Genomic DNA, 26,530 nt, shown 5'->3' on the forward strand with positions numbered 1-26,530 from the left:
GAGCAAGCGGATGTGATAGGCATAAAGGCGAGAAAACCTCCCCTCGCAACTGAAATATTTCATGATCAATCTCATGAGTGGGGCATACTCATCCCTCAAAAATCTGAATGGAAAAACTCTAGTGAGCTGGCTCAAGCAGCTGTTCTTGATATAAGGCTCATAGTGATGCCTCTCCACTTTCTTCTTCTTATGCCACTGCTCTCCAACGTTAGGTATCCATGTTGCCATTGATATAGCCTCCGGTGTCAAGGTGAAAGTGACCCCAACCAGTACAGATTGGCCTCCCTGTAGATGAAGTGCAAAAAGGCGGGCCAACTCATGATGTACTCTGACATTTGCCACCCTTTGGCAAAATTCATAACATGCCAAGTGCTGGAAACAAGACATGGCAAGTGGGCATGCCTGTAGCTCTGTGAGGGTGTTGGGCTCGTCTCTGAGATGTCTGCCACTCCGGTGATGTCTCCTATGGGCCCTCTCTTCTAAAGATGTGTCAGTGTGTGTATCCCCCTCATAATTTGATGAATTTTTTGATGCCATCACTGCTGCTTGTACCCTGAGTTTAATGCTGCCCTTTGAATCCAATGACACTGATGAATGCTCTGAAAATCTCTTGATTCGCTGACTTCACTGAGATTTGAGATGAATTGCAATGTTTTTTAGGCACCTAGCTGTGTGCGTCGCGCGCCAAGCCCAGTGCGCCACGCGCCCTGAGTGCGTCGCGCCCTTGTGGATTTTGCATTGTGGGCTGGCTACCAATGCGTCGCGCCCTCCGTGTGCGTTGCGCGCCCTGGTGTGTGCGCCGCGCCACCTAGAAATCTGCCCTCCTTACTCGAATTCCTCCTCCTTAGCTCTCTTTTCTTCAACAATGCCTCTCTCAAGCTTTTTCATAACACAATGACTTAGTCTTGGGTCAAAACAAATATATATAGGCTTTGAGAGAGTTGGGTTCAATTTTTTCTTCTTTGAAAACCCACTTTATAATGTTCAAGTTTTGCACTTTTTATTGACTTTAAAACATTCTGCTTTTTCCCTTTTTCTTTGAAATTTTGGCTCTCATGATAAAATTTTCGGCATTTCTTTGTGGGGACTGTGTGACTGGGCCTCTGGCTTTGAAATCCATGACTGCATCTGAAAATGTCAACTGTCGATTTTTTGGAAAATTTTGTCATAGTTGACCTTGTTTGACTTTTCTTCAAAACAGAGTTTTGAAGAAGAGTCGATGTCTCTTTAGGTGATGATGATGCTTTCTTGAACCATAGCTGTATAAGATCTCCCTCTGGCCTGCATGACTTTGTTCTGGACATGTTTTTTCAAAAACCACATTGATGATTTCCTAGATCCAACAATAAAAAGGACTTTGAAACTGTAATATGACCAGACCTTGGCTATCATGAATTTCAGTGATTATGGATCAAGACCTGAACCAGCAGGGGCCAGACATGAGGGAAAATGAGTAGCATGACTTTCTCCGTCAGATCATGACATGTCCCTAGCAAAATGCAGCTGAGTGGATGGAGCGGGACACCTAAAATTGAAATGCAGAAAGAGCTTTGATCTCTGACGGAGGGCTGACCAGACCGACTCTAACACTCCTAGCAACCAGGACTTCTAGGGAAGGTCACCCATACCAAGACTCCTCATCGAATATGAGTCATGCATTAGTGACTTACTCTATTGTAAAATTCCCCCAAATGATCATATGTAAACTTGATCAATAAAAGTTATTTTCTTTTCTGTTAAGGTGTGATGAGAGAGACAGGGAGATAAGATAAGATAAGATAATTTTATTAATGTCCAACAAATGACCATAATAGGTCAGCGGAACTGTCGGTTACAATGATTACAACATGCCCAACCTGTGGAATTAAAAAGCAGAAAATACATCTATAATCCAAGTAAATGTAAATGTAGAAGCTAGAAGCTCTCGACTTTGAAACAAAGCACTGCGATGACGTAGAGAAGGAGAAGAAGAAAAAGGCGGGGAAGGAGTCTCCTATCCTGTTCCTACTCCTAACATCCGAGGCCGAGAGAAGAAAACTGAGAGAAGCTTGTCAAAGTCTGTTGTTCTGTGGGCATACTGGGCTGTCGTTGCTGTCACCTGGAGGTTCTAGGGCGCCTCCCAGGGGTGGATCCAATCCTGGAGCGCTGGTGCAGTCTGGTGGGTCGACCCCCTCGGGACCGCACTGATCTGGTCTCAGTGTCTGTGGGTCAGTGAATGGTTCTTTTAGTGCCCCACGCTGATGGTAGCGCCCTAAAGAAGTCCATGATCTTTTGCGTGGTGTCCGGTCTGGTGGGGGGATGAAGAAAACGGGCTCGAAATCTGAAGGCCTCCTGGAGATAAAGTGCAAGGCATCTCGGGTCAACGTATCTGAGGAAGCTGGTCAAAGTCTGAGAAGACCTGAAGAGACAATGGAAACGACCTTGAATCTCATAGTAAGCAGGGCATCCGAAGATGAAGTGTGTCTCTGTCTCTATCTCCTGTAAGTGACAGCGCTGGCAAATCCTATCTGCCCTATCGATGTGGTGATCTGTCTCCACCCGGAGTCTGTGAGACCCAACTTTGAGCTGGCCGAGGGGGGATTCTAAGGGCATGCATCCAATGCTGGAACCATAGTTTTAAAAAACGGCCGTTTCGAAACGGAAACGGCTGAGTTGGTCCGTTCCATTGCCCTCCGGAGTGACTTGGTACAAAAAACAGCTCGTGGCTGACTCGGCCAACTTGGCCGTTTCCCGTATTGACTCGGCCGAGTCACAAACAGCGGCCCCTAACCCACTAAAACAACGATTTAACATTATTTTAATGAAATTTTAAGGGGTTTGCTGATTGGTTTGGACTTCAAGGTGCTTTATGAATTAGCTAAATGTTATTTGGGGTCCATTTCCCCCTCCCAAACCCTATTTAACACACTCAAATGCTCTCTACTATTGATATGCTATTCAAATTTCATGATAATGTTAAATTCTTAAAGTAAAAGTGACATTCTCCTTAATCTTCATTTTCATCCTTTTACTTAAATTTTTAACATTACCATGAAATGACTTAGGATGTTTGAGAGTGGTTTCAGCTTCATTGGATTTCATATGGAGAAAGTAGAATTTTAGATTTCATTCAAAATCCAGCATACTTATCAGTTTTTCAGGATTTCAAGATTGGAGGATTGCAATGTTTCCATTGAATTTTGTCATGTATTAGGGTATGGAACTCGTATTTAATCAAGAGCACCAATCCCTCTATGTACCTTGATGTTAGTGACATTGGTTGTCGAACTCCTCTGGGATTCGCTCCCAAACCAGGAGCTTCTAAAAATGTCGCTCCCGCTCCCGTTTTCGCTCCTGCTCCCAAGTAACACAAAGAAGAGAAACCGTTTGGATCAAAAACGGTTAAATGATCTAGTTTATGTCCAATACAACCTCCGGCTCAGACGAAACCATTTGTTGAACAAAAGCCTTGATTCAGATCCCATTGTGTTGGAAGACATTGATCCAACATCAGATTGGGTAGTGGAGAGTCGTCCAACAGAGTTTGATCCTGATGAGGATCTTGATTTAGATTTAGATATCGAGACATCAGTTGAACTTGAACATGCTGTTCAGTTGAATGCAGATCCCAATCCACCAACCTCAGTCTCACAGCCAGGAAGGACTCCAGTTGTAGGTGCTTCCTTTGCTCAGCCACGACAGAAGCGCAGTCGCATATCTACTCTATCTCAGCTTGCATCTGCTGCAGTTGCATAGCCTGCTAGTGGTACCACTTCTACAGCTGCAGTTGGAGATGATGATGATGATGAGGAGCCATGGGGCCCCCTGTCTGACTCTGATGATGATCCAGAGATTGATCGACATGATCTTGGCTCCTCTTGCAGTAGCTACTAGTAGCTGTAGTACTAGTACTGGAGTCTGGTCACAGTTTACTTTTGTTGTAGAGGCCATTTCTAGCCTCCTTGGTTATGTGTTTTTTGTTTTGAGTCTTTGATCATGTATGACAGTTGACTATGTATTGCCATTGGGTACCATTTTGATATAATGGATTGGTTCATGAGCCTACTTTGATCATATGTTGTCTTCCATCTATATTATAATGCTGTGTGTTTGGAAACATGAATGAAAATCTTTAAAATTATGTTTAAAATCTTTAAAATTATGTTTTTTTATAAAAAAAAAATATTTAATGCATTTTTTACAACGACCGAGTCATTGAAATCGAGCCGGCCGAGTCATTACCGTTTCTGAGTCGGAGTCGGAGTTGATCCTCGGCCGAGTTGGAGTCAGAGTCGGAGTTTTAAAACTATGGCTGGAACGTGTACTGGGGTCTGATGATGAGCCCATCCCTGATCTCCAGGCAATGCTTCGTGTAGAAGGCCATTTTTGGACGCAACCCATTGGGAGGATTGGTCCATGTAATCTGAATGTATCGTCTGTAAATATCCTCCTTAATGATTTTATTCAGTTCTTACTGATTGGGGAGGAGGTGGCCTGGAGCATTCAGAGAGTACTGAAAGGGAGGGAGATGGTCAATCTGGATACCTGAAGCCTCCAGAAGCTCTGTCACACCGGTGTACCAACATTTGGATCGGCTTGTCTGCATACGGGCGATGTTCTCTGAGGAGCAATATGCTAAATATGGGTATCTGTCATGACCCTTCCTCGCGTCTGCCAGGCCTTAGAGCCTGTGTAGGAGCGACACTAACCTGAAAATCACCTCTAGGCGGAAAGGTTGAGCCCTGAACTCTGCTAGAATGATGTGCTGAGGAACTGTCTGCTTGCACTTAATGCACAGAAAATAATACATCATGTAATCATGTAGAGACCCTAGCTTATTTTGATTTTATAATTTATTTCTGTTTTAGTTGCTTTACAGAATGGGTTATGATGTTCATTGCGTATGCCCTCCTTATTTTGCTTTGCAGTTCGTAAATATTTATATGTAAATATAAGACTTCTTTTTCGAAAAAAAATGTAAGGTGAACGAGTTTTGCAGAGTATATCACAAATTTGCCAATATTCTGTTTCAATATTTCATTCAAATATTCTAGACAGTTTTACATGTTTAGTTGCACACACCAATTTGATTAGTCGTATTTTCTTTGAAAAGGTGGTAGTTGAATAAAACATAGAGATAAACTTGTAAAAATAAACGCTTTGTGATTCTACTTGAATAGGTTTTCAGAAATCTGTTGTTATCTAGTAGAAGATGACAGGTCTACAAGGCCACTTTCTGCATTGAGTTTTTATTTTTAATCATTACATTATGGTCATACTATAAATTACGACTTAAAATTTACTTCATTCCAAGTCTGTTGTCATCTTGCTCCATCTTCAACTGCAAGTACACCATTTGTGTTGCCTAAATTTTCTTTCTTTTTGTCAAAATGAAATGAATAGGCGTTCATTCGTGTATAATCATTGGGATTGCAGTGCATGAAAGTTTGATTGAGATGATGAAGCTCACAGCAAATGAACCTTCATTGGGCCTATTCTTTGTTCAACAGCATGTAAACAAGTCAGTGCCCAGATTAGTGTCCATTAAGGTGCTCCCTTCTCTTTGTAGTATTTAAAAACTTGTGTGTTTTTCAGGATGAATAAAAAATGAAAAGAGTACATGTATGCTGTAAAAACATCTTATCTACTAGAAGTATTCTTATTACATTTTTAGTACTGCTACCTTATGGTCCTGGAAGCAATGCGATGAATGTGGAAGGGACTAGAGACAAGTTCTTTGTTTGAAAATGGGAAATCTTTAATAGTGTATATGGATGTGGCTATAAGAGGCTACATGAAAATGGAATGGCCAGAAAATGCTGATAAGCTGACATAAACAGTTCTCAGTCCCAGTCTGCTTGGTTGACTGATATATATGGATTGTCATCTCACAAACTTGCCAATTAATGCACTAAATATAGCAGGGATATTACCTTCTGATAATCTAGCAGCACAATTCTGTAATCTTGCTGCTTCTTTTCAACTTTCTGTCCAAAGGGAAAGCTGGTTACTGTTAAAAATATCTTGTGACAATAATTTACTTATCTCCAGCTGCTGCAAGGCATATGGAAGAGTTATATTCGCTCGCTTCTTCCAAGGAACCTGGGTACTGAGATCTGTGCGACATCTATTGTTCCTTGTATCATTAACTTTCTCCTTTTGTTAAAGTTTCAGGATTTGCTAGTTTTATAGGACAGATCAGTTGGTTAGGGTGATTAGCCTGTTAGTTTCATATTTATATAACGTTTCCTTCTACTTTTGTTCATCGATCTGGGTGCATCAGCATAATTTGTCTGTTATTAGGAGGACCCTTATTCAGAAGGCCTGATTAAGTTTGTCATTGATGGCAAAGTAGCAGCACAGGAACGACAAGCAAAGGAGCAGAACAGGAACAACAAGGGACAAAGGAGCAACAAATACCTTGATGGCATGTTGATGGCTTGATGCTTGGATAATGTTGCAGGGATTGTTTAATGAAGAATTTGTGATGTGAAATTGTTAATTAAACTTAATTGTTGTGATGCAAAGGCAAGACTCCAAGGCAAAGGCAAATATGTTGCAAATATTGTTGTGATGCATTAAGGACAAATATTGTTATTTGATGCATTTAATCATTACATATGGCTGAAATTAATATTGGATGGATTATTCATTTTTTCTCTAAATATTCAAGATATGAAGAGTTTGTAAACAAATAAGTGGAAGGCAAAGAGTCAAGCCTATTCACTTCATATTCCTATGTGGGATACAAACAACCAACAATCTATTTCTATAAAAAGTGTGATTTTGGAAGACATAAGAGGTTAGAGAATGGGAGAATGTGAGAGAGTTGATAGAACTATTATGCATTAGTTACTTGGCACATATGGAGCTGATGTGATGCAGATTTGAAGGGAAGAACAAGCAGAAATGAAGAGGGAGACATACAAAATTTATGACCAGGTAAACCAGCACATTGTTGTTTCTTGTTTGCATCAGGGGATGGTAGTTTCCTTTCAAGTTGTGGCTTGATAAATATCCAATTGGAGTTGGTTGAGGTAGGAGCCTCCTGTGGGTTGTAGCCTACAGAAAACATATGGGAGTTGGAGCTTCCTTGCATGTTGTAGCTTGCAGAAAATTGAGGTAGCAGCCTCTTGTAGGTTGGAGCCTACAGAAAAGTAGATGTAATAAGTAGGAGTTTTCCTTTGCATCGCAACAATAATAAAATTGTGGTTTTCTCCCTTTATGGGTTTCCACATATATCTGGTGTCAATATGTGCTGTTATTATGTGTTCATGTGATGGTTTGGTTTGCTTATTACTTATTGTTCACATATTCAATATGCTGGTCATTATTTGTTAAGCTGCTCATGTAATGTTTCAGTTAAGGAGATTAATGAATATAATATTAATGTCCATGAGTATGCTAAACTGATTCACCCCCCCCCAGTTTAGTCAAGTTTTCATCAATTGGTATCAGAGCAGGTTCCTTTTGTATAAGCCTAACAACTTGAAGGTAGATCTGGTTGAGTCATGGACTATCAAAGTGTACCTGTGTTGAGTGCAACAAACTTTCATGAGTGGAGAGATAAGGTTAAAACCGAATTGATAGCTTATGGACCTGGTGTATGGAAGCTTGTATGCGAAGGTTACTGTAAAAACTCTCCCTCTGTGCAAGAAAAACAATGGAATGTTAAGGAAAAATGTGTTATATATAACAATCTTCATAATAAGGATCTTGATACAATAATAGATTTAACTTTTGCAAAAGAAATCTGGGATAGATTTCAGCTCATGTATGAAGAGGCTAGCAACAACAATGTAGAGAAAGGAAAGAGAAAGAGGAAGGAGGAAAAACCTGTCAAAGGGAAAGTGTTCAGTTAAATGAAACCTCTACTTGTGTGAATGTACCTGACTCTCTTGAAGAAAAGGCAAATGAAAATCAAGCTAGGCTTGACTTATCATTGGCTAATATAGAAAGATTGAAGAATGAAAACAAAGATATGAAGAAACTCATGCAAATATGTGATGAGAGAGAGCATGAGTACAAGGAGGAAATTGTCAGCCTGATGGCACAACTTGAAGAAGCAAGGAAACTAGAAGAGGTGATGAGCAGTAAATTCAAGGAGAGAGACCTACAATGTAAAAGATTAGAAGTTGAGGTTGATTCAGCTAGAATTAAGTTAGAAGAAAAGAATAGGTTGTGTAAGCAGCTAGAAGAGGACTTTGCCTCCATGAAGAACTCAACAAAGGCAACCACAAATAATAATGAAGCAGCGCTAAAAAGACCTACAGAAGAAAAGGCCAGCAACATGATTTGTAAAGAAGCAAACAAAAACAAGCAGCAACATCAAGAGCCAAAGAATAAGATGAAGAAATGGTCATTTTCCCCTGGAGATAAGTTGAGCAAATTTGGAAGATCTCAAAGGAGATTCTTTGCTCCTTTTAAAGATATGAAGTGTTTTTCTTGCCATGAACCTGGACACATTGCAGTAGAATGTAAGACAAAGAAAATCAAGTTTAATCAGGAAAATATGTAGCAAATGAGATGACTCTCTCAAGCAAGCAAGCAGAGAAGACAGTCATTCATCAGGTACACAAAACATTTCCACAGTTACTGTTATTTGTGCAATGAATTTGGACATAAACTTGTTGAATGTAAACTATATGTAAAAAGGGGCACAAAAATCCGCACACCAGCTCAACCATACCTTAGTCAAATAAGATGCTATCTATGTCACAACCTTGGACACAAAGCCAATGAATGCAGGCTGCCATATACCCTAAAGAATCCTAAACAGATGATGGAAGAAAATCAAAGCAGACCAAACTCTAAATTAAAAAGAAATGTAGACAATAGAAAGCAACCTACCAAAATATGGAAGAGGAAGAAAAAGGAGGACCGTGTTACTTCAATGACATAATGAAGTCATCATAATTTCAGGGGGAGCTGCTCTAAGCAGCATGGAAATCATCTGGTCAATGTTAGAAGAGTAGCATCATCACAAGGGGAGTGGCAATATCATGAGGACAAACTTGTGGCATTATGCATTTAATAATAGCCTTGATTGAGAAGCTGAAAATAGAGAGCAAGTGTTATTTGCAGATTCTCTTGTAACCTCAAAGGACATAAGACAACAACACCAAAAATATCTTGGAGGAGATAATCAATATAAGAAGTGTCTCTGCAATAAAATCTTGAAAAAAAAGGAAAACAAAAAGGAAGGTGATTGCTACACAAGTTGTTGAACATTACATAAAAATATTCAAAATACAGTAGCTGCAAAACTTCTCTGAAAGCTTTATAAAGAAAATGGATATATGAAGTCAGATGAAGGAAAATTGAGTTGCGAGAAAGGGATGAAAGTTGAAAGCATATGGCTCAGAGATGAATCTGCAAAGACAAACTGTTGATGATTGATGTCATAGAACCAAACCATCAGACAGGTAGGCAAAGTGGCAATTTCATTCCTTCCTGTGCAAATAAATTTTGGGCATAGGAAAACTCATAGACACTAGATATGGAGATGAAGCACATCTTGAGATTTTGAACCCTCTAACAGATTCAATCATCGTAAGAAGTCTAGAGCTATTGATATAATTTTGTGAATAAATACTGGAGAAAAGATATGAAGGGACTCGTGCTTGCTTGTCCATCTCTACTCTTCTAGTTTCCTCTCCATACACAAGACAGGGAAACAAGGAATAATTGAATTGAAAGTCCAACAGATGAAGAGGGAACACCAAGATGATGAAGGGATGCCATTACCATCTTGGAAAGGGCAGAAGAAAAACCCAAAACCTAGCTCGGGATTTGGCCTCGATATTGACGGAGGCATCGTCAAGATGCTCCAAAAGATTAATAGATCGCAGTATTCATTGTTGATTTGGGGTAGCATCGGATGTGCTCTAGCCGCGAAATTTGGTGGAGAGGTGGGGCACATGAGATCTCCAATACCCAGAAAGGGTTTGGGCAGATTCTAAATAGATTAGTAGATATTAAAATAATTAATATTTTTAATGGAGGGACTTAGGGAAAATAAAATATTAATGTGTATTAATATGAATCTGTGTTAGAATGGTCCAAAAGACATGGATCAAGCTAGATCTAATCTTAGCCGTTGATTAGGGACTTAATCTCGGCCGTTGATATGTCAACAGGAAAAGTATAAGAGGAGGCTTGAGGGTCACTTGGAGAATAGACTAGAGTGATTAGTCATTCTATTCTCTAGAGCGGGGTTTGCTAAGAGAGATAGAATTAGTGATTGGGAGATGCAGCTGAGGGGCATTTGAATACAAAGAGACAGAGAGGCAGAGATAGTGCCGGGAGAGCAGCGTAGTAGCCGGGGAGAGTGACGCAGAGCCAGCCAGGGCTCACGCAGGGCCACGCAGATGCAACCGGGAGTTGTGCAAAGCCTCAGAGAGGCCAGCGTTGCTAACGCAGAGAGCCAAATGGCTGATGCAGACCCATCCGGGGTGACGCAGGGCCAGCGTGAGGCAGAGAGGGGTTGGCGCAGTCCAGAGAGAGGCTGATGCTGGGGTTTCTGGGGCAGATTGGTGTAGAGTAGCTGCCGGAAGGATTATCTGGGGTTTCAGCAAGGAGATTTGTCAGAAACTGAGAGGTACTACTGCCAAGGAAATTCTCTGTTGGGTAGGCCAGTTACGACACCCAGATTGTACTATGATATTGCTTAATAAGAAAACCCTCAAATAACTGCACTAGTTTTCCCACATTGGGTTTTTGCAGGGACATTAGTCCAAAAATAATGGTGTCATATGGCGTGTTTGTTTCTGTTTCTTTTAGTTGCTGATCTGTAATATGTTGAGCATGCATTAGTGTTTATTTTCAGTATTTACATTGTAAATAACTTGTTAAGTAAAATAACAAGTAGGTAGGAATAAATCAGATAAAGTGCATGGAGGGTTTCTAACTAAGTAAACTTAGAAACTTCGACATGGTATCAGAGCATGATTGCAGATCACAGGAGGACTAAAGGACATCAGTCGAGCGGAGCAATAGTAGCAGAAAATAACTATCCCGAGGTGACAGAAGCTGTTTCTAGCAAAGCAGCAACAAGAAAGGGTGACGCAGTGCCTGCGTCATCAAGGGTGAGCCAGGAAGAGGCAGCACAGAGGCTAAGGAAGGCAAAAGAAGCCTCACGCAGAGCCACGCAGTAGCTGGGAGGGCTGACACAGTTGGCTAAGGAGGTCGGGTTGCTGGTGCTGGGATTGAACAGAGCCAAGGAGCTCTCACCTTCTAGTTGCTGGGGTTTAGAAGGCTGCAGGAATATTGTAGAATGGAGCTGGTGAGGTACTGTAGTTAGAACAATACCTGACAGGGCAAGGCTAGAGGAGTTACTACCGAGGGTTTCTAACCGAGGAACCCAGATCAGTGGTGCGGTTGCACAAGATGATCAGAGTAGGGGGCATCTCGATAGCGACAGAAGAATTTCCATGAGGGAAATTAGGACTCAGAGGGAGTCTAGAAGAGAACTTCCAAACGGGAAGTAGAGACTCAGAGGAGTTGAATAGAGAACTTCCAGGAGGGAAGTAGAGGAGCATCATGGCACTACACGGAGTAAGAGACTAGGATAGACTGGACGGAGCATCGAACTTCGCAGTTTGGAAGGCCAGAATCTTATCTGTACTTGATAGAAATCTGTCAAGAACTTCGCCTTGAAGGTAATAGCTATCGACAAATACGAGGAGGCAATGGCGAGGGCCAAGAGCATCATCCTTGACGGGGTCAAGGATCATGTAGTACCACACATAACCGAGAAGGAAATGACATTTGAGATGTGGGAGGCTCTTAAGAAGTTGTACTAGCATACTTCTATGCAGAGAAGAATGCTGCTTGAGAATCAGTTGAGGATGTATCAGATGAAGAAGGGAGAACAGATTGACACCTTCCTCGGAGGACTGAATGAGATCCGAGATCAGTTGATTGTTATAGAGGCGACACTGGAACAGGAGCTGATGGTAAGGACAACCCTGAATGCTGTCACAAAAGACTGGGAGGTATTTGTCCAGAGTATACTGGGCAGAGGGACTCTCCCACCTTGGGATGAGATGTGTGGGCAGCTCTTCGCCAGGAAGAGATCAGACGGCAGTCGAAGACGAGTAGCAGCAAGAAGGGGATCAAAGTCAAGCAGGAAGAGGAAGATGTTACCCTAGCATCTGAGGGAAAGAAGGAAAAGCGGAAGAAGAAGGATCTCTCCAAGATCAAGTGCTTCCACTGTGGGGAGCTGGGTCATTATGCGACCTAGTGTCCAAGGAAGAATCTTCCGAGACTAAGGCAGCGACAGCGCTGGCAGAGAAGGAAGTTTTGACAGACGATGACTGTGCCATGAGTGCACACACAACACTTGAGCGGAAGTGGGGAGAAATCGAGCTGTAGTCATGCTGACTACAAGCGATGAGGGGCAGGATCCTCGAGGTACCCAACCTCTTGGATTAGACCTTGCTACGGGAGCCCCAAAGAGGAGTAGCAGGACTGGCTGATGTGAGCAGAGACAGATGCGGATGGAGCAGCAGAGAGAACTACAGTGCAGGAGTCTCGAGACAGCGCGAGGCTAGCAGGCTGCAACAATGCAAGAGGCACAAAAGTGTTGCACCAGTGCAGGATGACACAAAGAGGTGTGCAACGGTGCGAGATGTAGGGAGTTGTTGCAGCAGCGCAGAGGTCAGAGAGGGAGCACTTGTGAGCGACAGTGGGAGCTTCAGCATCAGTGGGTGTCTCTAGCCCAACAGGGAGGTCAAATTGGGAGATCAGTTACTTACTTCTCAGTAACTGAGTTGCGGTGTAGCAATGGGCAGCACGATGCAACATGATGAGAGGGGGTGCAGTGCGGATGTGATGATGGGAGAAAGGACCACCAGCAGCACGGATGTAGAGGGAGCTGTTGTACAGATGTAACGGTGGCAGTGGCAGAACCATGGGCAGCAGTACAGGATGCAGCAGTGCAGAGGATGTTGGGCAGGAAGGCCTAGCATCAACACAGGTACCAATGCCGGATGATCAGAGTAATACTCAGTGAGGAGTATTGCTGGAGCACAGTCCTCGCTAAGAGGGAGTGTTGATTTGGGGTAGCATCGGATGTCCTCTAGCTACGAAATGTGGTGGAGAGGTTGGGGCACATGAGATCTCCAATACCCAAAAAGGGTTTGGGCAGATTCTAAACAGTTCAGGAGATATTAAAATAATTAATATTTTTAATGGAGTCCCTAAGTCTAAACCTAGGGAAAATAAAATATTAATGTGTATTAATATGAATCTTTGTTAGAATGGTCCAAAAGACATGGATCAAGCCAGATCTAATCTTAGCCGTTGATTAGGGACTTAATCTCGGCTGTTGATATGTCAACAGGAAAAGTATAAGAGGAGGCTTGAGGGTCACTTGGAGAATAGACCAGAGTGATTAGTCATTCTATTCTCTAGAGCGGGGTTTGCTAAGAGAGATACAATTAGTGATTGGGAGATGCAGCTGAGGGGCATTTGAGTACGGAGAGACAGAGAGGCAAAGATAGTGCTGAGAGAGTAGCGCAGTAGTTGGGGAGAGTGATGCAGAGCTAGCCAGGGCTCACGCAGGGCCACGCAGAGGCAGCTGGGAGCTGCGCAGAGCCTTAGGGAGGCCAGCGTTGCTGACGCAGAGGGCCACAGGGCTGACGCAGGGCCTCCTAAGGCTGACGCAGGGCCTCCTAAGGTTGACGCAGACCCATCCGGTGTGACGTAGGGCCAACGTGAGGCAGAGAGGGGCTGACGCAGTCTAGAGAGAGGCTGACGCTAGGGTTTCTGGGACAGATTTGTGCTGAGTAGCTGTCAGAAGGATTATTTGGGGTTTCAGCCAGGAGATTTGTCAGAAACTGAGAGGTACTACTGCCAAGGAAATTATCTATTGGGTAGGCCAGTTACGGCACCCAGATTGTACCCTAATATTGCTTAATAAGAAAACCCTCAGATAGCTGCACCGGTTTTCCCACATTGGGTTTTTCCAGGGACATTAGTCCAAAAATAATGGTGTCATATGGCGTGTTTGTTTCTTTTTCTTTCAGTTGCTGATCTGTAATATGTTGAGCATGCACTAGTGTTTATTTTCAATATTTACATTGTAAATAACTTGTTAAGTAAAATAACATGTAGGTAGGAATAAATCAGATAGAGTGCATGGAGGGTTTCTAACTAAGTAAACTTAGAAACTTCAACATTCATCGTCTTCGAAGGCAATTGTTGGTGCAAATTGAATTTGAGAGGCTAAACAATGAGAGCCATCCATCGAAGCCAAACATGTTAGAAAACAAACAACTGGGTTGTGCTAGAATTCCTCTCACAGTCACAACCTTCAATATCGCCATTAATACACTTTGTTATGTCAAGAGAGTAGCGGAGGCTGTCGGGATTTTACAACAAATGCATGAACAAAAATGGCCCCCCAACGTCTACACTTATAATACACTTATAAGAGGATTCTTTGATAAAGGAGATGCTGAAGAAGCCCCCAAGTTGCTGGATGAGATGGTGGGTAAAAAAAATTCAAAAAATTAAGCTGGGTATTAGAACTTATACTACGCTAGTTCATGGTTTTTGCAAAGCTGGTGACCCTAAGAGAGCTTTGGAAATATTCAATGAGATTGTGATAGAAGGTTTATCTCCCAATGTCGTCACATATACTATATTAATATCAGGCATGGTCAAAGAAGGATATATTGATCAAACCACATAAATTCTACACCAGATGCTGGCATGAGGTTGCATTCCAAATGTGTTCTTGTATAGCTCTGCCATGGCTGGTTCCTGCAAATATGGAAGGGTTTCTGATGCACTAAAATTTTTCAATGAAATGCTGCAAATGGGCAATGTTCCGAATGTGGTGACCTTCAATACGCTGATATATGGACTTTGCAAAGAACAACGTTTGGAAGAAGCGGCTCGGATTTTGGATGAAATCAACGATAAAGGAATTCATCCTAATGCTATTACTTATACTACTTTGATTGATGGATACTGTAAGCTGGGTGATATACACAAGGCCATGGAACATCTCAGGCAAATGAGGGCAAAGGGCCATGCTCCTAATAGCATAACTTACACTACCCTGATAGATACACACTTAAAAAAAGTGCAATTGGGATGAGGCTGAAAATATTTTCAGTGAGGGCATGTAAGGTGTATTGAATCCATCCCATCCAACGACGATCCATCATCCATCTGCAGGCATAAGAGGAGGTTGTTTCCTAAAAGCAGCAATAAGGAGGATCGTGGAAAATAACATTACATTAATTGAGAACGTGTAAGAACGTTACATTAGTTCGATAGTATTCAAAGGCTGTAGCAGGGTCATGATAGTGTGACAATGGAAACGTTACATTGTTTGGTATTGGCATAATGACAACTACCTCACCGTTACAAAGCGCTTAAAATTAACTAGATTAAATATGCAACGTTGGCAGTGGTTGCAGAAATGTGGAACGTTAATGTCAGAGTGTACAATGGACCAACTTTATCTATGCCAACGAAAAAACATTATATGTAATCAAAGATGCTACAAACATAAAGTGTTACAAGTATGTATGCAGACAAAACGCATCACCTACCAAATCATCTATTACATGGCATGCAGACTTTATATGTTAGGGAACGTTATATTCCAACCAAAAGATACGACAAGCTTGGCCAGAAAATGATGATAGACATTGGGCGTTGAAATTATGGTTCTGTGCCCTAATTTCATACTCATGCAGAAATGGCAACGATGGCAAATAACAATGTTACATCACTGAAGATTCGGTGTTGTGTGTTTTCAACCAAAAATGACATGCCCATCACCCCAGGGCTATAGATGGCAATGAATATACGTTGATAAACAATGCGTGTGCGTGTGTAATGGTCTGAGAAGAGTGTTGTAATGATTTATAGGCCTCCACACTGCTGAAATCCACTTTGGTCCCTCTTCATAGCTGAAACTGAGCTTCATTCACTCTATAAAGGCCGAGATGATTCAATGTGAGGGGAACTTCTTTCTTTAGGATAGAGTTCCTTGCTTTGGGAAGTTGCTTATGAGCTATGGTTTCATATTGGGATAGGCTCCTCGATCAAGTGCCTGATGGAAGAGGAGCTTAATAGTATTTGATATGACATTCATATCAAGCGATCTTTGTGAAATAGATTCTGGAGGTGTGAAGCTTCCAACTTGGATTCCAAGAATAATTCTGAGCTGATGTCTTGAAAAACTTATAATTGATGCATAAGTTACTGTTTTTTATAATGCAAGAATGGGATATTTATCATAGTCAAACTAAGGGAGCACAGTTTATGTTCTTCACGGGTTCTCGGCCAGCCTCTTTGTATTGTAATGTTGATTGGCACAGCTACATATTAAATTTTGTCTGGCTCTGAATGGGATATTTATCACAGTCAAAATTAAGGGAGCACAATTTATGTTCTTCATGGGTTCTGGACCGGTCGCTTTCTTTTATAATGTTGATTGGCACGACTACTTATTAAATTCTGTTGTCTGGCTATGATTGGTTGGTGGGAATTTGCCCTGATCAGTCCAGGCTCGGGTTGATATGAATTTTCTCAGACTTACCAGAAAAATAATATTTAAAAAGAACTAATGATAACTTTGAAGTCACATCTAATGCATAAATCTTCGTGTATCACATGAGAAGGCTATAACAACATTCACTGTGAAGCTTTTCCATTGAGACGATCTCATGAACCAGCGTTATTATTTCATTGCAGACCAACGTTATTTTGGAAACCAACGTTATTTCGTTGGAGCAACCTTATTTTCTCATTGGAGACCAGCGTTATTTTGGAGACCAACATTATACTTATTTTGTTGGAGACCAACATTATTATTTCGTTGGAGCAGCCTTATATATATTTCGTTGGAGCAACCTCATTATTTTGCGCCTTATTATATTTATTTCATGCCTTATATGTATTTTCAGTTGGTGCTGCCTAATGAATGAAGGTGCCCGCCAATAGATGTTAACTGCCAACGACGTCGTTTAACAAAGCGAAGACTGCAGTTTTTTTATTCTCTTGCCACGGGTTTCAATAGAATCTAAATGTCAATTTTCTTTAGCTTGGTTATATTCGCCTTGGTTTCAAACGTTCATGGCACACTTGGTTATATTCGCCTTGGTTTGCATTTATTTATGAGGTAATAGACTTATGCCACCATTGGACCGAATTCAAGTCACCAACGTTCCTTAATAAATACCACAACATATTGTATGCCATGATTTCGATTGGCTATATTCGCTTTGGAAAAGGTATGGAAACCCGAGTTCAAGTCACCATCCTTCTTTAATAAATGCCACCACATAGTGTATGCCATGATTTAGTTGGTTATATTCACTTTGGAAAAGGTATGGTTTCCAGCATTGTTGGCATACAACTCAAAACCATTTGTTGAGTAATTAAATCATTTGGTGGATGATTTTTGTGTTCTGTTAAAGCATTTGGTGGATGATTTCATGAAGAAATTTTGCTGCAAAAGAAACTTGGCCAGGTAAAAAGTGAGGAGAGGTTTCACACCTCCTGAAGCTGTCATTTGAGGAATTTGTTTGGCTTTCTTACAACACTTTTGAGATAGCTCGTTGCCTTCTTTTGTGGCTGTCCAAAGTTGCACTAAAACCAAATTTCAAGTCTGATCAGAGAAGGTTTAGGGCTTATTTTGCATATTGTTTTGAAGTAAGATTCCTTTATGACCTAACAAAGAAACCTATCTGAGTAGAGGTGAAGCCTCAATTGTGGTAGACTTGACTGGAAATTATAATAGGAGCAACCTCGTTGTGGAGATTTAAAGTTTCGTTGGAGATGCCCTCTTGAACACTTGTGCAGACTTAAATCTTTATTAGAGTTTCTTTTTGAACACCTTTTTAGACTCAAAACATTGTTGAAGTAGCATTGTTGAAGACATCTCTGAAGACACTTTTTAGAGCATTCCCTGAAGACATCTCTGGAGCTTTGAAATAAGATTGGAAACCACTGAAGCAGCCTCGTGAGACCAACCTGAAGCATATGTTAAATTTTTTATTTTTTGTAGTCATTGGAGATCTTGGAGCAGTCCTTTGGCAGATATTTGTTGAAATTGATTGGAAAATCATGTTCTTAAAGACCCTTAAAGACTTATAGAAGCAACATTGTTGAAGTCCTTATGATGTAGCCTTATAGAAGTTTTCTTGAAGCTAATTTCATTGAGCCTGCTCATGCCAAACAAGTCTTTGAAAGGACTACTGTGTTACTCAAGCTTGAGACTCATTTGAAACAAATGACAATAGAATATTGGAATCTACATTGTGCTCTTTCTATGTTTGCAGAATATATAATTGAGGATGGTTACACAAAGTGTTCTCTCAATAGTGTTTTTGCAATATTTTACAGAGTGTTCTCACAACAATATTTTGCACCGCTCTTACAATGTTTATATGTCATATAGAGCAGCGTTCATTTTGGAGCAGCATTCATTCAATATGGAGGAGCTCTAATAAGCCATTTGCAGTGGCATTCATTCAATGATAGTGTCAACATTGTTTATGCAGACCAAGGCTACAAGACATCTATAACCCCTTGCCATTGATGTCAAAGGGGAGGTAAGCAGAGGTTATGGGCAGTAATGAGAAACAAGCAGAGGTTATGGCCAGCAAGGAGAAATATATTTCAGGAAAAAAAGGAGGAGGTCAAAATGAGTTGCCATCAATGCCAAAGGGGGAGATTGTTGGCAATATTGTCATTGATGGCAAAGGAGCAACAGGCAAAGGAGCAGCACAGGAACAACAAGCAAAGGAGCAGAACAAGAACAACAAGGGACAAAGGAGCAACAAATACCTTGATGGCATGTTTATGGCTTGATGCTTGGATAATGTTGCAGGGATTGTTTAATGAAGAATTTATGATGTGAAACTGTTAATTAAACTTAATTGTTGTGATGCAAAGGCAGGACTCCAAGGTAAAGGAAAATATGTTGCAAAGATTGTTGTGATGCATTAAGGACAAATATTGTTATTTGATGGCTGAAATTAATATTGGATGGATTATTCATTTTTTCTCTAAATATTCAAGATATGAAGAGTTTGTAAACAAATAAGTGGAAGGCAAAGAGTCAAGTCTATTCACTTCATATTCCTATGTGGGATACAAACAACCAACAATCTATTTCTATAAAAGGTGTCATTTTGGAAGGCATAACAGGTTAGAGAATGGGAGAATGTGAGAGAGTTGATAGAAGTTTAGAACTATTATGCATTAGTTACCTGGCACATATGGAACTGATGTGATGCAGATTTGAAGGGAAGAACAGGCAGAAATGAAGAGGGAGACATAAAAAATTTATGACCAGGTAAATCAACACATTGTTGTTTCTTGTTTGCATAAAGGGATGGTAGTTTCCTTTCAAGTTGTGGCTTGATAAATATCCAGTTGGAGCTAGTTGAGGTAGGAGCCTCTTGTGGGTTGTAGCCTACATAAAACATATGGGAGTTGGAGCTTCCTTGCATGTTGTAGCTTGCAGAAAATTGAGGTAGCAACCTCTTGTAGGTTGGAGCCTATAGAAAATCAGATGTAATAAGGAGTAGGAGTTTGCCTTTGCATCACAACAATAATAAAATCGTGGTTTTCTCCTTTTATGGGTTTCCACATATATCTGGTGTCAATATGTGCTGTTATTATGTGTTCATGTGATGGTTTGGTTTGCTTATTACTTGTTGTTCACATATTCAATATGTTGGTCATTATTTGTTAAGATGCTCATGTAATGTTTCAGTTAAGGAGATTAATGAATATAATATTAATGTCCATGAGTATGCTAAAATGGTTCACCCCCCTCTCAGTTTAGTCAAGTTTTCATCATGTTTTATTACATTCTTTACTGTCATCATCTAATTGTCCTTGTGTCATTTTGTGAGTGTTCACCTTATGATGTAAAGGCTGTTAGAACTTAGAAGTCCTATACATGATTAGCAAGGAGATCTTAGTAGTTGAATCTAGCAATTGTTCTCAATGTCTAGTTGGTTCGTACGGTGTTGATATGGGTCAATGCCTCCAATCAACTTTCACATGGAACTCATTGGATGAAAATGCCCAAATAAGATTTTCCACTTGTTGTGCCTAAATTTCTCCCACCTACCAAAATTCTTGTGTTCTTGTCACTTTCCTTGGAAGCTCATCCTTTCTATGAGTATACGCAATAGTAATGGTGGGGTTATCTAAAATTTGCATAAGACATTGTCATATTTTTCACAAGGTTCTTGTCCATGCGGTTAGGGTATATTAATTTTTATTTAGTTTATGGAGAAACCTTAGTCTAATGTTGATATCCAAAGTTTTCTTGATTTGATAGGTCTGGTTACCACATGGATTAGCAGTATTTGCAAAGGTTTGGCAAGATGCTAGAGCGGCACCACACAGGACAAATGTCCACTATCACCTCGGCACGAGTCTCCACTCTTTCGACCATGTTTCCTCAAAATCTAGTAGGTATTGTAGAGAGTAGACTAAAGCAAAAACTAGACTAAGGGACAACAATGAGGTGTGGCCCACTGTCACCACAACTACTACCTCTTCCTCATGGATTTTGACCAATGGGAGGCTTCCCTTTAGATTGGTCACCTTTGAGAGATATGCTAAGTTCAAGGATCAAGGTGAGAAAAAGCCTATAAAGGACAACTCTTCTTAAGGACGAGGCTCGACAAGCTAGGAAATGCAACTCACATCCTCTAACCATAGTTTTAAAAACCAGCCGACATGAACCAGAAACTGGTCAAACCGGTCAGTTCATTAGGCAACTAGGTCGAATCGGGCAAAAAACTCGGTTTAAGGGCTGACTTCGCCAAAAAATCACAAAAACTAGACCAAACGGCCGGTTTATGATGAAACTGACAAGTTTATTGTCAAACTGTTCGGTTCTGTCATAAACCGGCCAGTTCATTGCCAAGGCCATGACGGACGGTGACGGACCCACACAGACTCTTTTTGGAAGCTCCTTGGGTGTTTTGGAGGGAAAGTAAGGGTGCTTCCCTCCAAAAACACCCTCTCCAAGCCTTTAAAAGGAGATCACCCCCCTCATTTGCCTCACACATCTCATTAGGAGTTTTTGTGAGTTTTGTTGGGAGCTTGGAGAGTGTTGATTTTTTGCTGGAGTAGTCATCTTGGAGGCTGGGAGTTGGACTTGGAGCTATTTTGGAGATAGTTTGGAGCTGTTAGTAGAGTTGGCATGTTCACGATGAGGCTAAGGAAGCTAGTTTGTATTTCTAGAGTTTGGAGCTATTAGTAGAGTTGGCATCTTCAAGAGGAGGCTAAGGAAGTTAGTTTGCATTTCTAGGTAAGGATTTTCACTTGAAAAATCCCTCATTTCACTGCTGTCCATGTATTAATTTTTTTTATGTATTCTATGCTATCAAATCTCTATTTCTATGCTATCAAATTTTGTAGGCTACATATGCATTTTTTTCCTAAATTTATTTTAGGTTTTCCATTTTTCTTAGCTACAATTTTTTTTTTTTTAAATGGCAGATTTCTGTACAAATTTTAATTATTTCAAGCCAACATGGCTCCAAAAGCAAAGGACACTGCATGGGCTCATTGTGATGTGATTGATGGAAAAATGATATGCAAATTTTGCAATAAATTTATTGGAGGTGGGGGTATTCTTAGATTGGAACAACACTTGGCTGGGATAAGAGGCCAAGTAAAGCCATGTGAAGCACCAAAGGAGGTGTTAGGTCCTGTTAGGGAAGAACACCATGCCAAGTTTGAAAATTTTTAGGAGAATAAGGCTAGGGAGGAGGCCATCAAAGAAGAAATTTCAAGGAAGAGGGAATTATTACAAGCCATGAAAGAGAGAGGGTATGCTGATTATGAGATTCAAGACTCCTCTTCTATCCCTTCCACCAATGACCCCTTTCACTATGTTCCTCCTGCTCTTGGCCAACAATTTAAAGGAACAAAGAGAACAAACATCCAGAGTTATTTCTCATCCTCTGCCACCACTACCTTTGCTAATCCCACTTCCTCCCAGCCAAGCCGTCAACTCACTTTGGATGAACATTGGAAAAAACAATGCAAAGATTTATGAAACTATGGATCAGACAAAGGAGCAGATACGTGCAACTTACAAGGATGAGTTAGCTAAATATGGCCGCATATGGGAGATCATTGATAAGAGATGGAACAATCAACTCCATCGTCATATACATGCAGCTTGGTATTTTTTGAACCAAAAGTATCATTATAAAGCTCAGATAGGAGATCTGCAGGTTGGGGAGGTCAGAGATGGATTGATTGATTGCTTGGAGCACATGGTCCCTAACCATGTAGACTAGTTGGAAATACATTAAAAAAACCTACTCTTTTCAGTATGACAGTTGGTATCTTTGGCAAAAACGTGGCAAAGATGGCAAGAGATGTGGATCAACCAGGTAAGCAAATCCAATTTGTTTTTCTTTTCAATTTAAATTGTTTACAAATTTACAATTCAAATTATCTATAAAAACTTGTAAATTGTAAATAAGTAATGAAATGAGCTAAGTTACTAATTAATGTCTTTTTCTTTGCAACACATTGGTGGGAGTCATTTGGCGGCCAATGTCCTCAATTGCAAAAGTTTGTAATTAGAGTCCTCAGCCAAACTTGCAGTGCTTTAGGTTGTGAGCGCAATTGGTCTATTTTTGAGCGCATACACATGAAGAGAAACCGTTTGGAACAAAAACAGTTAAATGATCTTGTCTTCATGCAATACAACCTTCGACTAAGGCACAACCAAATGATGAACAAAAGACCTGATCTAGATCCCATTGTGTTGGAAGATATTGATCCAACATCAAAATGGGTGGAGGAGACTGAAGATCCTGAGTTTGATGTTGATTTTGATATTGACATGGCGTTAGGGGGGGATGAAGCAGATTTGGTAGTGCCATCAGAACCAGGATTAGTAGCCGCATCAAGCAAAGGCAAACAACCAATGGAAGGCACTAGTCGTGCAACTCGACCAACTCATGCTTCCATTAGGTCCACTTCTATTGTTATTGGTGGAAGTGTTACTACTGAGGTTGCAGATGAGGCTAAGGCATCCTCAAACTCTGATCCAGATGATGTCTATGTAGCTCCTGTTGATGATCCTATGTCTAGTAGTGGTGATGGATTTGATGATTGATCATGTGTAGGCTTGTAGTAGGCCAATGGCCTTGTAGCTTGTAGCATTTTTTTTGGACTTTATAGGCCATTTAGAGCCTCATTTCTTATGTATTTTGTCGATGATATGTATTGCACTCGGTGCCATTTTGATATATTCACCTTTACATGGTATATAGATGAGCAAACTTTGCATATTTTGTTTCTATTGGCTTGGAATCATGGTTTTAAATCTTAAAAATAGTTTTTTTCATTAAAAATTAATTATTTAATGTATTTTTTTAAAAACTGGTTCATTGAGATCTGACCAGTTCCGGTTTGAATCCCGGTTTATTAGGTGGACTGATCCGGTAACCGATTCCGGTTTTTAAAACTATGCCTCTAACAAGGGCTATTTAGGGTACAATTGATCTAGGGCTTGAGAGATAGGAAGCAAAATGGATTTGCCTAGAATCAAGAGGCCAAGAAAAGATTTCACAACAATGAAAATAACTATCAAATGGACCAAGAAACTTTCAATTGTTGATTTTTGGGTAGCTACAGGAGATTTTCCCCAACTACACAAGTCGGCCCATGAAAGAAATTTAAAAGGAGGGAAAATAAATTTAAATTGCTCAAGTCGGCCCCAAAAGTTTAGGTTGGCCCAACAAAAGGACATGTCACTTGGGCACCCTAAAATCACTATAAATAGACACTTAAACTTCTCGTTTGGTCACCCACTCATCACTCACACATTCTCTTTCTTTTGCATGTGGGAAATAGTTTGAGGAAGAGGCCAAAGATTTATGAGGCGCTGAATTTCTAAGCAACCAAGTTTTGACTAGCATTGACTAGAGTTTGACTAAGTTTTTGGGCAAAGTTTGACGAAGTTTTTCGGCAGTTTGATAGAGTTTCTGGGTAGTTGTAGGAGGCCAAATTTCGGCCTGTTTGACTTAGGTTGATTGAATTTTTCGGTAGTTATAGAAGGCCGAATTTTGGCATGTTTGACCAGTTTTGAACTATGTTGGATTTTTGGTCTGGTTGACCAAGTTTGATTTGAAAATATCAAATTATACTTTTGCTAAACTAAACAAGTTCTCCTAGAAAATATTGTTGGGTTTTTTATGGAAAAATTTTGGTGTCTACTTTGCATGGCTATTCTACTGTGATCTTTACTGTTTCTATTGCATTTACAGTTGAATTTTCTGAAGTATAATTGCTTAATGATAGTGTGGAATGTGCTAAAGTAATATCATATATCATTGGGAGTAATTATTAGTTGTAGAAAATTGCGCTTGTCTAATTAACACTAGAAAATCAACATGGTTTTTGAGCTTTGGTGAAGAAAGGCCATTGAGATCACCCCTTGAAGACACCTATTTTGCAATATGATCTTTGACTAGATGGCTCCCTCTATCAAGCTTGAAGATATGCTGGAAGGTGCAACAAATTTTTAGGGCTTGGAGGACAAAATGGATCTCATTATTGAAGAGAATGATGTCATGGAATACGGGGAGGGAAAGATTTATGAACCTTAGGATGATGAGGGAAAGGTCAAGCACAAGAAGATGGAAACTTAGGCCAAGAAGATTCTTTTTGAATCCATCGAAGATCATTTGATTTCATTTGTTTATGGGATGACGACTTCAAAGCAAATATATGATGCCCTGGTAGGGTTGTATGCACTCAATAACTTGTCAGAAAATGGCTTTGAGGAATCAAAATCATGATATTCAGATGACTAGATTAGATACTGTAGCTTTCTACTTCATGAGGATCCCTCAGTTGAGAGATAAGCTCAAGGCTATTGGAGAAGATATTGATGAACCAGAACTTGTGATTGTGACATTGGATTTATGAATTCATGGGATTCATTTGTATCAAGCATTTGTGGCAAATAAAAAATTCCAAAGTTTGATCAACTATGGGCTTCCTGTACCCAAGAGGAGTCTAGGCTAGTATCAAAGGGGAAGATTTAGAGACCTCAAGATGGTGAGTCCCAAGCATTTGTAGCCCATACGAAGAATGGTAAAGGAAGAAGAAATTTTGGAAAATTTCATAAAAGAAATACAGGTAGAAGACCTACTCCCATTCAAGATCAGAAGAAGAAGGATATGTTAAAGATTCAATGTTTCGATTGTCACAAGTTTGGTCACTATAAAAACAAGTGTCCTGAAGGGAAGAATGATAGGAAGAGAAAGGGAAAGTAGCATGCTTTAACAACAAACATTGATGATGAGCATCCAAATCAGAAGAGATCCAGGAATGAAAGTACAAATGATACAGATTACTTTTTCTTTTCTTCCCTTACAGGCACTATTGCAGATCACAGTGACATTTGGTTAGTGGACAATGGTGCCTCCAGACATATGACAAGTAACTGTGACAGTCTCACAGAATTAGTAGAGAGGAAGTCAACACAAAAAGTGGAACTTGGTGACAATACCAAGTATGCAGTCAAAGGTGTTGGGTCAACATCTTTCTAGTTGGAGTCAGGAGGAAATATTCATATAAATGATGTGTTGTATGTACCAGGTTTGAAAAAGAACCTGATCTCTACTTCATCCTTGGAAGACACAAAAGGTATAGAGTTGCATTTGTTGATGGACAAGTCCTTGTATGGAATAAGGGCTCAAGCATAGATTTTGCAAAGGTGATTGTTGTTCGAGAGGGAGGCTTGTACAGACTCCTGGGACGATCAATTCAAGCATTGGTAAATTATAACAACAATCTATGTGAATTATGGCATCAAATATTTTCTCACATACACTACAAAGCTTTGCCAACATTTAGGAATATGGTTACAAGTCTTCTAGAGCTCCAGGTAGCACATGAAGGAGTTTGCAAGGGTTGCGCCCTTGGCAAGAATGTCAAGGTATCCTTTTTGAGAAATGCCAGTAAGTCTAAAGAAACTTGGCTCTAATACATTCAAATGAATGCAAACTGATGACAGTATCATCTTTGTGTTGAGAAATCAAGGGCAAAGAGTTAGGGTGTTTATTAAATTGATTTCGCTGCAATTCTTGACATTTTCATGTGAGCTAGATTAGAGCATTAGCAATTATTATTTAGTTCTGTTCATCATCAAGATAAATGCCAATTAGATCACAATGCAAACATAAGAATTCCAGATGTAGGCTGGTAGCCAGGGCCAAAACCTCTCCTAGAGAGGAAAACCCACAAAAATCACTTCTTATAGAATTTCAATGAAGACTTCCAAGGCCTTGACCTTGACCCAAGACAAAACCTTCCAAGAGATGAGCCAGGCAAACCCCAAACAAAACTTTGCAAAATGTGGACTGAGGAGACCCTAGTTCATCCAAATAACTCGCACGTGTGAGCAGGCAAAGACATAAATAAACTTGTTTTCCTCCTTCGCTAGCCTCCACAAAAATTTGCTTCTCTTTCTCTTCTTTGCTGGATCAAAGATATATCTTGATGGATGTTATGTGTATAT

The 26,530-nt window shown here is 40.3% G+C and overlaps 1 protein-coding gene across 6 annotated transcripts in view; it reads left to right on the forward strand.

The window, feature by feature from the left end:
- The window catches only part of LOC149218630 (MEF2BNB-like protein), a 319,606-nt gene that overhangs the window by 54,402 nt on the left and 238,674 nt on the right, over positions 1-26,530 (forward strand). For 3 of the 6 annotated variants that reach the window (XM_089384101.1, XM_089384099.1, XM_089384100.1), the window contains one exon: positions 5,416-5,528. The exons of 1 other annotated variant lie outside the window; for it this stretch is intronic. In XM_089384101.1, coding sequence (XP_089240227.1) covers positions 5,436-5,528 — 93 coding nt within the window. In that variant the 5' untranslated portion in view covers positions 5,416-5,435. Of the gene's footprint in view, positions 1-5,382; positions 5,529-26,530 lie in introns of all 6 variants that reach the window. 2 more of the 6 variants (XM_089384097.1, XM_089384098.1) reach the window with 1 other exon arrangement.

Source organism: Pinus tabuliformis, chromosome Q (assembly GCF_031772625.1).
Source record: "Pinus tabuliformis cultivar Carrire ecotype Pingquan chromosome Q, CPIR1, whole genome shotgun sequence".
Classification (NCBI taxonomy): Eukaryota; Viridiplantae; Streptophyta; class Pinopsida; order Pinales; family Pinaceae; genus Pinus; species Pinus tabuliformis.